The sequence below is a fragment of the Bufo bufo genome, chromosome 3, assembly GCF_905171765.1.
Source record: "Bufo bufo chromosome 3, aBufBuf1.1, whole genome shotgun sequence".
NCBI classification, from domain to species: domain Eukaryota; kingdom Metazoa; phylum Chordata; class Amphibia; order Anura; family Bufonidae; genus Bufo; species Bufo bufo.
Genome location: NC_053391.1, coordinates 16614483 through 16628731, shown reverse-complemented (window position 1 = coordinate 16628731; position 14249 = coordinate 16614483). Strand labels below are relative to the sequence as shown.

The 14249-nt window shown below is 44.0% G+C and overlaps 1 protein-coding gene across 2 annotated transcripts in view; it reads right to left on the bottom strand.

Annotated features, from left to right (window-relative positions):
• LOC120994388 (beta-1,4-galactosyltransferase 3-like) overlaps positions 1 to 14249 on the bottom strand; it is a 462074-nt gene that overhangs the window by 107680 nt on the left and 340145 nt on the right. For both annotated transcript variants that reach the window (XM_040422909.1, XM_040422908.1), the window contains exon 2: positions 4069 to 4465. In XM_040422909.1, coding sequence (XP_040278843.1) covers positions 4069 to 4306 — 238 coding nt within the window. In that variant the 5' untranslated portion in view covers positions 4307 to 4465. The remainder of the gene's footprint in view (positions 1 to 4068; positions 4466 to 14249) is intronic.

Sequence of the window (14249 nt, the reverse complement as noted above, 5' to 3'; positions counted from 1 at the left end):
TTCATTATGCCTCTTCTACAGGAGATCCTCAGGTCTGGTCCTTTTCTCTGGATCTTAATGCCCCAGAACTGAAATCTGCAGAGACTTTATTTTTTTTTTGCAGCCTTGGGTTTGCCATCTGACAAACTCGATCACCAGTCCCTGGCTGAAGCTAATCTCCTCTCTCTGGCAGGGTGATCTCCCTGTGGAAGATAACTGTTCTGAATTTAGGAGATTGTCTATTGCTTCCCAGTGGAATAGCCTAGCTCTTCCTTGTAATTTCCATCAAGGTTTATCCGAGCGTTTGAAGGATTTTGTTAAATTATTTGTCACGGATGTAGTAGGGGAGAACACCAAAAGACAACAAGGAAGGGAAAAGACACTAGGCCTCACCGCTAGGGAAGGAAAAGGGTCACCACCTATAAAACCCTGTTCCTGGCCCTAACTCCTATCCGTATGGGCACCTCTCGATGGTAGAGATGCCCATACACAGGAACCTAGAAAACCCTGGTGGCCCTCGGATGCCCTAATGGTAATGACAGGGCAGAGACTACCTGCTCCTTCCCTGGTGAAGGAACCAGCGCCTCGCTGAGGCCGAGTAAAAAACAAAAAGGTGGGGGAAATACAAAATACAAATACAACAAACTGAACACTTAACTTCTGAGGCTGATGGACGAACAGGACTTCAACTAGAACCACACTCCAGCTCTTCCAAAAACCAAATGAAGCTATCCAGAGTAAGGAGTGATGGGTAAAGTCAGACTAAATAGGGGGAGGTAAAGGTAAACCAAAAGAGGCTGTCAGATCACTAATGTGCAGATAATCTTTCAGACCTTCTAAAACCTGTCACCGGTGTGATATTATTTGCAGAGATGTCCTTCAAGGAAGCTATGACCCTAGCCATCAGAAGTGATAGAAGTGATAGAAGCATAACAAAGGAGTTCATTTCTTTGCAGCCTACTCCCTTGAAATCTAAGGTCCATTCCTTGTCTTCTGAGGAACCTATGCAGCTAGGATCCACCATGTCAGCGCAGGAGCGGTGAGTCCTGTTCTTTTACTATGGAAATGCTTGCCATATGCTCAAGAATTGTTCCAAGCTGGCAAACGCCAACCTCTAGGTAGTTCTTGGGAAGACCACCTAGGCAGCCAGGTGTTTCCCCATTCCTTCCAAGAATGTTTTGTTGCCCGTTTTCAATTTTTAATTCTGAAAATATGGTTGTGTGTAAAGCTTTTGTTGATTGTGGGTCGGGAGCTAATTTTCTGGATTTGCAGGTTGCGAAAAAAAAAAAAACTATCCATTCACTTACCGCAGCTTTCCACTCCAGAGGTTGCCCGCTTTTGTTATATTGATGACCTATCCTCAGGATAGCTCATCAATATCAGATCCGTTTACCGGTGACACTGCAGCGGCCAGCAGGTGTAATTACAGCTTCGCAGTGCCCATTCAATTCAATGGGATGGCTCCGTCCTATTAACTTGACTAGGAAGGAGCCGTCCCATTGAAGGGAATGGGATGGCGGAGTTGTGAAATGGAGACCACGAGCACTGCGTGCTCTTCAAGCAGCTGGTCAGTTGTCACAATGTCGACGGCAAACTGAGAATAGAACACAGCGCTTGCACCAGCGCAGTGTTCTCTTTAAACAGCCAATCGGTGGGAGTGTAGGCCCCCTGCTGATCTGATATTGATGATCTATCCTATCCGGATGATGGACCCGTTCGTGTGACTGGAAACCGAGTGAATCTGGTTTCTGACTCAGTGTCCAATCCTGGAGCCAGGCGGGGGATTAAAGTCAGCTGTTTCGTATCATTGCTGCCTGTGATTGTAATTGGCTCTGTACTGTGCGACTTACTCAGACTTCTGTTTTTTTTTTTTACTTCTGGCTTGTTTGGATTATCCTTGTGGATGCTGACTCTACTCTCCTGGTATCGACCCTGGCTTGTCTCTGGATTTAACCCCTTGTATACTGCATTCATCATGTTTGTCTCTCCTGGGCATTCTGGAAGTTATGCTACTAGCATGCCCGCACCAGAATTCTGCTATCAAGCTCCGCAGACATATCCTGGGTCCCTAGCAGCCAATTTCATTCTGCCTCGCAGCAACTCTGCTGTGTACCTAGATGTAGCCTTAATTTCATGCTATCTGGAGAGGTTCCCGAAAGCTGGTGGCAGTTTTTGGGTTCATGGGCAGTGGTCTGGACATTGACTATAGCACACCCTCACATGTTGTCTGTCTCATTTTCGGGTGATCCCCGTAACGGGGAAAAAATAAAATAAAAGGGACCGTCCAAAGCAACAACCCCTATAAGCAATAAAATATAAAATGTATCTACCACCAGAAAGCGGTGCCCATCCCCCAACAACGGTTAAAAAGTCTCAATATATGTGTACAGAGTCCGATCTCTCATTTTGAGGTTTTCCGATTACAAAAGAGGCAAGTAGACAAATCCCTTTTGACGGCTCCATCTGTACGGTGACCTTTTAAGCCCAAACACCTTTCATTTCTTAAATTAAGTGAGGTGTCAGATGTGACCTTTAAGCCGGACATTCTGCTTTTCTTACGCCAGGTCCGAGGGGGTGACGCTGTCAAAGCCTCTGATGTGTGAGGGTACAGCCGCCTTCTTTACCGCTCAGAACCACAGCAAACAACTTGTCGTATAGAAAACATACAAGTGAGATACCGTGCTTCATCTCGCCTTAAAGGGGTCCATCTCTGGCAGCTCCATAGAGAATGAATGGAGCTGCAGCACACACGCTCCACCATTAGCCTCATTCATTCAGGGAATCCCGTTCTCACGATAGTCATTGATCAAACCCCTGCCGATCAGATACTACTCCTCTATCCTGTGCATATGAGTTTGATCTTGGCACACACCCCTTTATTCAATTAAAGGGGTGGTAAGAGATTTAACAAAAATCTTTTTTTCAAAAGCAGCACCAAAAAGTAGTTTTTTTTTTTGCATATAACAGCTGCAAATTTTGAAGGATGAGGGGTTTTTACTAAAAATTTACATTTTGTTTTTTCTATTTTACGTCACCTTTTTTGAATAGATGTGGCTTCCACTGACCAACATATTTACTATAATTTACGCCAAAAACTGATGTAGCTTGTAAGCACCCACAGCTGGTGTAGATTTACTTTTGTAGTGCACAGACTGCCGCAAGATGCGCCAATTTAGTGAGAGGTCTGCACCTCTTGGCGCATCTTACTCCAGTGCACACGTCTAAAACTGAGGTTTTAATAAATTCCCCTCTAATCTCAGATAACCCCTTCTATTTTTTCCAAGGCTAAGCACTCTACCAATTTCTGCTGTCATGGTAATAAGAAATAATCTGGGTAGAGCTCTGTCGGGGCCTTACTCCTCACCAACATTAGTTCCTGCCCTTCCCTGGTGTGGGGGGAAATGGCCATTCCTGCCCTGGGACACCTGCTCGTCTGTCATCTTACCCAACAGGAAGCATAATGAGTGTAAAAATTAGACTGTCGTCACATGATGGGGAGATGGAAGGAGAGTCTAGGGAACCTGCTGATGTAGTCACCTAGGCTTGTAATCTGAGAAGAAGACAGGACAGCAACCCATCGAGATGTCAAGTTTGACACATACAGCACTTTCTGGTCTTTGATGACCCTGATCTCGAGGAAAAAATATAATATGCTTGCGAATTTTGAGCCCTTAAAAGGTTTTTTTTTCTGGACTTACGTATCGACGGCCAAGGGTTTGAAGCTTCTGTTGTATCACTCACTACAGAGATCCAGACTGCACAATAACTGTGTCTGAGGAGCTTCATGAGATGGGTTCTCCATGGTGGAGCAGCTGCACACAAGCCTAAGCTCAATGCCAAGAGTCTGCTAACGCCCAACTTTACAGGTGGCCCATGTGCACAAAGCCGTAATGACATGGGGTGACAAGTTTGGCGGGTGCACAGAACCCTGACCTCAGCCCCATCCAACACCTTTGGGATGGACTGGAACGACAACTGAGCCAGACTTCGTCTTTACCTCATCAGCACAAATACCCATGGACACCCTCCAAAATCTCAGTGGTCACCACACCAGTTGCCTGAACCAGGATTTATAGATAAGAAACCTACCAAGTATGGGAGACCTGACGGGACAGTACTGAGTCTTTGCGACTTCGGGGTCCGGAATGAATAGGCTCAGGTTGGTGTAGACGTCCTGGGTTTTCGAATAATCCCATACAGGGTAGGCTCCGAAAATTCCCTGAAACATGCTGGAGGCTCCATGCCAATACAGCAGCAAAATAAACAGCAGTTGAGAGGCGGCCAAACACATGAAGAAGCACCGCTTGTCTGTCCGGCCTGAGAACATGGCGCCAGATGCACTCGCCTCACGTGTTAAGGATTTGAAGTGGAAACGTGTCAAAGCTGGGAGGGAACCCAACGGGAGGCGCAGGCAACCTTATGAGGCCAGATCCACGCCGGGAAGGAGGATGGAGTACGTATGCCGCAGGGTCCACTGGGACATGTCCTGCAAATGACAAAAATATGAATTAAAAAAATAAATAAAAATATATTATATATATATATATATATATATATATATATATATATACACACACACACACACACAGAGAAAAAAAATGTTGACTTTGCATCAGAGATCTTGTTCTGTTCTCTCACTCCAATAACATCTAAAGCCTCAATCACATTTCTGCTGGTTTTGCCATTGCTCGGGGGCTTGTGCCAACCAACCTTGACCCATTTCTGGATTGACTATCCAAAAGTTCATAAAAAAATAATAATGAATCATATTTGAGTAAAAACAAGTTTAATTTGGCATTTCCTCCTTATCGGGTCTTTTGGATGGGGTCACGAGACATGAGGAACACATCTGTGCAGAGTTTCAGGTGTCCTTTGTCCTTCCTCCTTGCTCTACACACGGTTCCCATGCAGGACTTTGGGATACTCTATCAGGAGACTATTATGCTATATTTGTGTATGGGTGGCCATCCAGTGGTTGCAATGGGTACTGCAGCGGGTTGAGGGTTTCGGGTCTCAATTATTTATAGCATTTGTACTGTGAGAAATTAGGGTGTTTAACCAAATTTGTGGAAAGACAAGGGTGGATTCCATTTCCTTCAGCCACATCATGTCTTGTACTCCAAAGCTGCGTTCATGAATCTGGTGACTGGAACTTGTCACATGGGTTTCCTAGTGTCAGGTTAATAAAGCTAAATGAGAAGTTCTACGGCTTTCTAATGGACTTGATGCTTCAGTTCCTCACCATCTTCAAGATCTCTGCTTAGGCTACTTTCACACTCACGTTTTGTGCGGATCAGTCATGGACAGATCCGTTCAGATAATACAACCGTTTGCATCCGTTCAGAACGGATCCGGTTGTATTATCTGTAACATAGCCAAGACGGATCAGTCATGAACTCCATTGAAAGTCAATGGGGGACGGATCCGTTTTCTATTGTGCCAGATTGTGTCAGTGAAAAAACGGATCCGTCCCCATTGACTTACATTGTGTGCCAGGACGGATCCGTTTGGCTCAGTTTCATCAGACGGACACCAAAACTTCCGTCTCCAAAGCGGAATGGAGACCGAACTGATGCATTCTGAGCGGATACTTTTCCATTCAGAATGCATTAGGCCTCATGCACACGAGTGAATTATGGCCGTCTAAGGCTACTTTCACACTTGCGGCAGTGTGATCCGTCGGGCAGTTCCGTCGTTGGAACTGCCCGCCGGATACGCCGATCTGCATGTGGCTGAAAGCATTTGTGAGATGCATCTGGATGCGGATCAGTCTCTCCGCTTGTCATGCGGACATATGGATCCATCTTGTATCTTTTTTCACCGGTCTGCGCATGCGCAGACAGGAAGGACTGATCCGGCATTCCGGTATTTTGAATGCCGGATCCGGCACTAATACATTCCTATGGGGAAAAATGCCGGATCCGGCAAGTCTTCAGTTTTTTTCGCCGGAGATAAAACCGTAGCATGCTGCGGTTTTATCTTTTGCCTGATCAATCAAAATGACTGAACTGAAGACATCCTGAACGGATTACGCTCCATTCAGAAAGCATGGGGATGAAACTGATCAGTTCTTTTCCGGTATTGAGCCCCTAGGACGGAACTCAGTGCCGGAAAAGAAAACCGCTAGTGTGAAAGTAGCCTAAGTAATGGCCATCACACAGCCATTATTAGCACCAATGAAAGTCTATGGGGCTATTCACATGGCCGTTCTGTTAACGGCCAGTGAATAGCATCCGTCCCAAAAAATTGGACATGTTTCCACGGCCAGACGGACCCCATTGAAATCAACGGGACCGTTTTTAACGGCCGATTGACATGAGTGCACCTGTCTAACGGCCGTTAAAAACGGTACACTTTATCTATATGGCCATTTAGGAGTTAAAAAAAAAACCACCTCATCTACTTGTTCGTGCTGCGGCAGTCTCTTCTCTCTTCATTGAGTAGGACCTGTGATATGCGTGGATATGTAACCACGTGGGAGAGCTCAGTGACGTCATCGCAGGTCCTGTTCAGGGAAGCGAGAAGAGACTGCTGCAGAGCGAGCAAGTGGAAAAGTAGTGGTTTTTGTAAAATCAACAAAAAAAAAAAAACTGCGGTAGGCCATTATTTAAACCATGGGGGAAATTATTTAAGATAGGGGCATTATTAACCACTTCAGCTCCCCTAGCTTAAACACCCTTAATGACCAGACCACTTTTTACACTTCTGACCTACACTACTTTCACCGTTTATTGCTCGGTCATACAACTTACCACCCAAATGAATTTTACCTCCTTTTCTTCTCACTAATAGAGCTTTCATTTGGTGGTATTTCATTGCTGCTGACATTTTTACTTTTTTGTTATTAATCGAAATTTGCCGAAATTTTTGCAAAAAAATAAAAAAAATACATTTCTATATACATTTTTCTCTAAATTTATTGTGCTACATGTCTTTGATAAAAAAAAAAATGCAATAAGTGTATATTTATTGGTTTGGGTAAAAGTTATAGCGTTTACAAACTATGGTACAAAAATGTGAATTTCCGCATTTTGAAGCAGCTCTGACTTTCTGAGCACCTGTCATGTTTCCTGAGGTTCTACAATGCCCAGACAGTAGAAAAACCCCACAAATGACCCCATTTCGGAAAGTAGACACCCTAAGGTATTTGCTGATGGGCATAGGTGAGTTCATGGAAGTTTTTATTTTTTGTCACAAGTTAGTGGAATATGAGACTTTGTAAGAAAAAAATAAATAAAAAAAATCATCAAAGTCTCATATTCCACTAACTTGTGACAAAAAATAAAAACTTCCATGAACTCACTATGCCCATCACGAAATACCTGGGGGTGTTTTCTTTCCAAAATGGGGTTACTTGTGGGATAGTTATACTGCCCTGGCATTTTAGGGGCCCTAATGCGCGAGAAGTAGTTTGAAATTCAAATGTGTAAAAAATGTCCTGTGAAATCCTAAAGGTGCTCTTTAGAATGTGGGCCCCTTTGCGCACCTAGGCTGCAAAAAAGTGTCACACATGTGGTATCGCCGTACTCAGGAGAAGTTGGGCAATGTGTTTTGGGGTGTCTTTTTACATATACCCATGCTGGGTGAGAGAAATATCTCTAAAAGACAACTTTTCCCATTTTTTTTATACAAAGTTGTCATTTGACAGAGATATTTATCTCACCCAGCATGGGTATATGTAAAATGACACCCCAAAACACATTGCCCAACTTCTCCTGAGTACGGCGATACCACATGTGTGACACTTTTTTGCAGCCTAGGTGGGCAAAGGGGCCCACATTCCAAAGAGCAAAAAAAGACCCAAATTATGGTCTTTTGATAGCCTCTCACCTGCTTGTTGATGGTTTCCCTTTACCATCCTATGTGTATTTAGTTAAAGGGCATCTGCCAGCAGTTTTGTCCCTATGACACTGGCTGACCTGTTACATGTGCACTTGGCAGCTAAAGACATCTGTGTTGGTCCCGTGTTCATATGTGTCCACATTGCTGAGAAAAATTTAGTTTTATTATATGCAAATGAGTCTCTAGGAGCAACAGGGGCGTTACCGTTACACCTAGAGGCTCAGCTCTCTCTGCACTTTGACTCACAGGACCAGTGTAAACTTGATCACACCTGGTCCTGTCAAAGTGGAGAGGTCGCAGCAGTTGCAGAGAGAGCTGAGCCTCTAGGTGTAATGGCAACGCCCCCGTTGCTCCTAGAGACTCATTTGCATATATTGCACTGCGGGAGAAGGTGCGTTTTTTGCCTACACGCCTGAGACGCAGCACAACAGAATATAACCTACACAGACACTCCTCCGGCAACAATGGGTGGCAGTCATATGTGACTTCACAGGAAAAAAGTTGAATTCTGAACGCAGATTTGGATGTGACTGGAGTATAAATCACGATTATACCAAGACCAGTGCATGAGAGGCGAGACTAAATATCTACAAATATAAAAACAGAGGTCGGACGGACGTCACAGAAGGTAAAATGATGTTCAAAAGTGGAGCTGTACTTTAACCCCTTACTGACCACCAAAACACCTTTTCAGGCGGGGCGATGTGGAACGAGGCCGGGTAATTCCGATGGTGCAAAGAAGAATAAAAAGTGAGGAGTTAAGATTTCCGGTTTAATAGTTTTTAAATTTATAAATTTCTTTATTAATTTTCTCTGAGACAAGGCAATATACAAATATATAAAAATAAAAAAAAAGGGAGGAACACAATGCATATACATATTACATCTTCAAGTGTGTAATCTAAATAGTATACATACTGATAGGCTTCTGGCATGACACATTGGCCTGCCAGTCCGATCAGCATATAAGAAACCCCCAGGATGGGTACACATCTCCCTCCTTCCATACAAACCCTATCCAACCTGCCCACGTCCCCCGTTCCCACCCTCCCCAGCCAGGCCACGGCAGGCGACTCCCACCACCATTCCAGGTTATTTCCTACCGTCTCTGTAGAACAGACCATTATCACAATATGTGCGAGAAGGTTTCCGCCTGGGCTGTTTTTATTATTTATCAGTTCCACTCCAGCCATACATCCTCCGATTATGTCCGATGTTTCCCTCCTTTACATTTAATATGCTCGAATTCCTTTACTCTATACCAACACTTTTAAATTTAAGAACAGTGCTTAATTCCTTTCTAAATCTGGTGTAAATTTGTGAAACCCTGACTTTTTTTCCCATAAAAAGTGTAACAGAAGCCTAACCGTGCCTGCGTGACCGGTACTTGAGAAATTTTATTTCGCATATATGCGAGTGCATGCTTAAGTTGAGCGTATCTATAGTGACTTAATGCCGTAATTGGGGTCTCGTGAAATATTTCCCCTATAGGTTTTAATTTACCGACCGTACAAATATGTGAAAGCATCGTGATCCCTCTCCGGGTCCAATAGTTATTGTCATTTAGAGCTAGAAATTCATTTAGAAAAGGGTTGTCCCATAGCGGGGTGAACTCCTGGGCGTACGTGACCTGCAGAATAGATTTGGTCTGTAGCATTGAACTTATAGGGCCGGTGTACTCGCTGCGACCTAAGAGTCCAGTCTCCAGTATACTGAATATGTTCAGTATAGGGCACTTCTGTTTAGTGAGGTAAGATATCAGTAAACCATCCCCCACCATTGATACACCATTGCAATTGAGAGCACAGGTAGTAGCCTTGAAAATATGGAAGGCCAAGGCCGCCCTCAATTTCGGCCAGACACAGGTATCGCAACCGGATACGGACCCTTTTCCTGCCCCATATCAGATCGTTGATCAGTCTATCAATCCAGTTGAAAAGACCATCCTCGATCCATATGGGGCAGGGGCCGATCACATACAGTATCCAGGGCAACAGAATCATTGTAATCAATGCAATTCTGTTAATCTGGGAGAGGGGGAGCTTCTGCCAAACCCTAACCCTCTCCTTTATTTACCATAGGAATGATATTTAATTTATTATAGTCCCTGACTGAGCCGCCAATCTTTAGCCCTAAATATTCTAAATGGTCCAGTGGGGAGATTACTTTTACCTTTAGTTCGTTTTGTGGGGGTGCGCGATTCAGAGGGAAGAGGACAGATTGGGACCAGTTTATCTCATACCCGGCCGAACTCGTCTATAATTTGCATAACACGTGGAACATTTCTCCACCTATCATTTAAATAAATAAAGCAATACGTCGTCCGCATATAGACTGATCTTGTCCCTCACCCCCCTTCCTCTGAATCCTACAATTCCCTCATCTGCTCTGATCCTACAGGCCAGGGGCCCCATGAAGATTGCGAAAAGCAATGGAGAAAGTGGGCAGCCCTGCCGGGTACCACGCTGCAGGCAGATGGCAGGAGAGATCACCCCGTTGATGTTAATTCTAGCCGCTGTATAGCATTCTGACCCATCCAATAAAATTTTCCCCCAAGTTCATTTTGTACATGGTCTGCCAGAGAAAGGACCACTCCACCCTGTCGAAGGCCTTGGCAGCGTCCAAGGACAGGATGGAGCGTCCCTCCCATCTGTACATTCAAAAGGGTACGCCGTATATTTGTCTGAATTTGTTGCCCGGGGATAAACCCCCTCTGATCTATATGTACTAGCCCCGTTATTACCTTTTTTTAAATCTGTTTGCGAGGACTTTGGCGACTATCTTATAATCGGAGTTGAGTAATGATATAGGTCGATAGGCCTCTACTTTATTTCCATCCTTCCCGTTCTTCAAGATCAGTGCGATAATTGCCTCCATTAAGGACGGGGGCAATTTCCCAATGGTATAAGATTCATTCAGTACCTCTAGAAACCCAGGTAAGAAGATCCCCGCGTGGCTCTTATATATGCCAAACGGAAGCCCATCCGACCCAGGAACCGGAGACCCTTGAATTCCCGCTATGACCTCCTGCAGCTCCCCTAGAAGGATAGGGGAGTTCAGGCGAGCCGAGTCCGATTCAGACAATGCTAGAATCCTAGTTAGTTGCAAAAAGTCTTCTATGGGGATCTCAGAGTCGTCTGACTCAGAGCGATATAGGTTATTAAAATATTTTACAAATTCTCCCTCAATCTCCACTGCTTTATCTAGTTTGCGGCCATCACGTTTGGATTTGTCTAATCTTTTGAGGGGCCTTTTGGTTAGCTACTATAGAAACTAACAATTTGCCTGAAGTTCCTGCCTCACAAAAATGTTTGATCATATCCTTGAAAGAACAGTTTGTTCTGTGCCTTTTTCGTCATATAGTTTATGTCGTGATCGTTAGCGGTTTTGAGCTTGGGCCGTATGTCCGAGTCATTGTTTATTCGGATCATACCTTCTAAATATTTTACATTTTCTTCCAATCTTTTTTCCTCTTTAAAAAAAACTGTTCTTTTTACTTTAATTATACCATAATATAGTCCGCGGAGGTATGCCTTCATAGCGTCCCACACAAAATGGATGTGCGTTGTGCCAATATTTTCTCGCCAAAATTGGGCAAGTTCCTTATTTAACCTCTCTTGATCTTTTAGAATAGTTAACCAGTGTGCATTCAATCTGAAAGGTCTAACAATTTCCGGTTAATAGTTAATTATTTCACTACGTCCGAGTGACACTTACCTGCTATGTCTGTTGGAGGCAGCAGTAGTCTGAAACCCAACCACTGTCAATAGCGGCTCTGACTGGTACCTAGTCCCCTAGCTTTACACCACAGCACTGCTCTATTAGGGCACAGCTGTGATCAGCGACTCAATCATAGCTGCAATGTCTATCCTATCCTGAGATCATGTGAAATCCACTTCCTGTCCCAACAGTGGCCTGAGCTGCTTCCTAGTCCCTCCTCCATGCTTTACAGTGCAGCTCAGCTGATTCAGATTAGTCGCTGTGACGAGCATCCGGGCCTGCCTGGGAGACCATCGCATTTACCTCCGGGACTCGAATGTAGTTGAATACTATGGCAGAGATGTCCCTGCCCAGTCATTAACTACATTAGACAGCTTACATCTTGCACACAGGCACCCATGGTACACCGGTTTAAAGGCCCTAGTAATTTGGGGAAAAAAAAATAAAATAAAAAATAGGGGTCACTAGTGTAGGGGGAATTGAATGGGACATTCAGGGGTAAGCAGCAGGAAGGCGATTTGTGTGCAAAGATAAGTCACAGCTGGGAGATGCCTTCATGGTGGTCTGGACCCGATAGAGAAGAAAAAAAATAAAGACAAAACTACACTAAGAAGGCGCCATCTAGGAGTCACTGGCTGTAACGGCACTTTAGTCACTTCTCAGCATTGACGAGGTTCTGGGAAGAACGCAGACGCTTCAACAAATTCCAGACAAGCCTGCTCCACCTGCACCTGTCTCACGTTACTGCCAGCAGGTGGCGACAAATAGCAAAAGGAGAAAGCTTCAGGACATGGAGAGAAATAAAACCAGAGCAGCGTCCTGATGTAGGATGGAAGGCCTCAGTATTAGGGCTCATGCACACAAACGTATTTTCTTTCAGTGTCCGTATAGTGTGTTTTTTGCAGACCGTATGCAGAACCATTCACTTCAAAGGGTCCGCCCAAAAAAAACGGACGTTACTCCATGTGCATTCCGTTTCAGTTTTCGCAAAAAAATAGAACATGTCCTATTATTGTCCGCATTATGGACGAGGAGAGGACTGTTCTATGAAGGGCCAGGCTGTTCCGTTCTGCAAAATACGGAATGCACACGGATGTCATCTGTATTTTTTGCGGACTGCAAAATACATACGGTCATGTGCGTGAGCCCTTACAATAGATGGGGTAATAAACCGTCCAAAATCCCCAGCAGAACGTACAAAAGGTCCCAATGCTTTGCATGGAGCAGACTGCAGTTACAGGCGGTCACGCTGCAGCCGCCCAGAACAATCCTGCAACACGCACTTTGACTCAGATAAAAGCGGTTTCTCAGGGGTGGAATACAGCTCTGGGGTCTGTCTGCTGGCTGCATGCTTCTACTGGAGCGTCACCACCTGATAACATCAGGAACTGCACTCCTATATAGGGCACAGAGAGGCAGCGTATCCTAAGATGTTCAGCAAATACTGGGGACAGTCAGGAATCAGCTAGTGGGGCGACAGGCTGCGGTACAGAAATAAAAACTTTAAAGGGAATGTGCAACTCAGAGCATCACAGATTATATACAGATATCATCTAACACTGGAAGACCTACGGTAGATGTCCCTTAAATGAGAATACTATGAATATTCGTCTAACATACAAGACCGGTAAAGAAAATATGGACTTTTTTGATGTTCTGTTGCAAGTTGACAATAATGGCTTTATTTATACAGGTTTGTTCCGGAAACCAACATCAGTGAATAGTCTTCTCCACGCCAATTCCTTTCACCCAAGAAAATTGATTGATAGTATTCCCATAGGCCAGTTTTTGCGATTGAGAAGATTATGCTCTCGGGATGAGAAATTCGAGACGCGAGCAAAAGAATTACGGTACATAACAGATTTGAAGAGAGGGGATATAGCAGTTCATCGCTAAGAAGAGGATATTTACGTGCGGAAAAACTCTAAAAGAGAGATGCCTTATTGCAAGGTCAAAATCCATTGAAAAACCGGAAAGGAGATATATTTTTTGTATATTTGAACAATAAATTAAGTATTTTGTACCTCAATTATTTTGCTGTGTGTTCTTGATTTGGGGTGATGATCGGTATCGGTTACTCACAGCAACCAATTTCTTAGGAGCAAATGTGTTAGTTGCTGTTGATTTACCTGCAAAGATAGGCTCCCCCTTTTTTGCAGAGGTATTACATATTCCATGTCGATGGATTATCTGGCCCAGGAAGCTTCGCGGAAATCTCAGGCTGAAGCCATTTTTAATGGTGGCAGCAACACGACACAGGATGTGGAACAAAAGAAACATACGAGAAATAAAGGTGAATTTTTAAAATCTTTTACACAAACGTTTGAAAATTTGGTGGCATAAGACTTCCATGGAGCTATATATACACTAAGGATTTGGATTCCCTGTGGGCTGAGAGTGCAGGTCTTTCCTTTCTACGGATTAGAGGATGAGCAATTGAACACAAAATGGGAAGAGGCTTGCAACCTTTGCTCCATAACTTTTGAGATGACCGGTAATTGCTGCAAATCACACAATGATATTATCAGATGTGGATAAAGAGCTAAAGAATGTGGAGGAGCAACTTAATCAGTTGATTAATAATGTCGACCTTTAATAAACTTTAAAAATGGAGATTGATGAAGCACAAATTATGGGAGAAACAAATCAAAGAACATAAAACTAATACATTTCAGAAAGATTTACAGGATTTTGAGCAGAATCGGGTG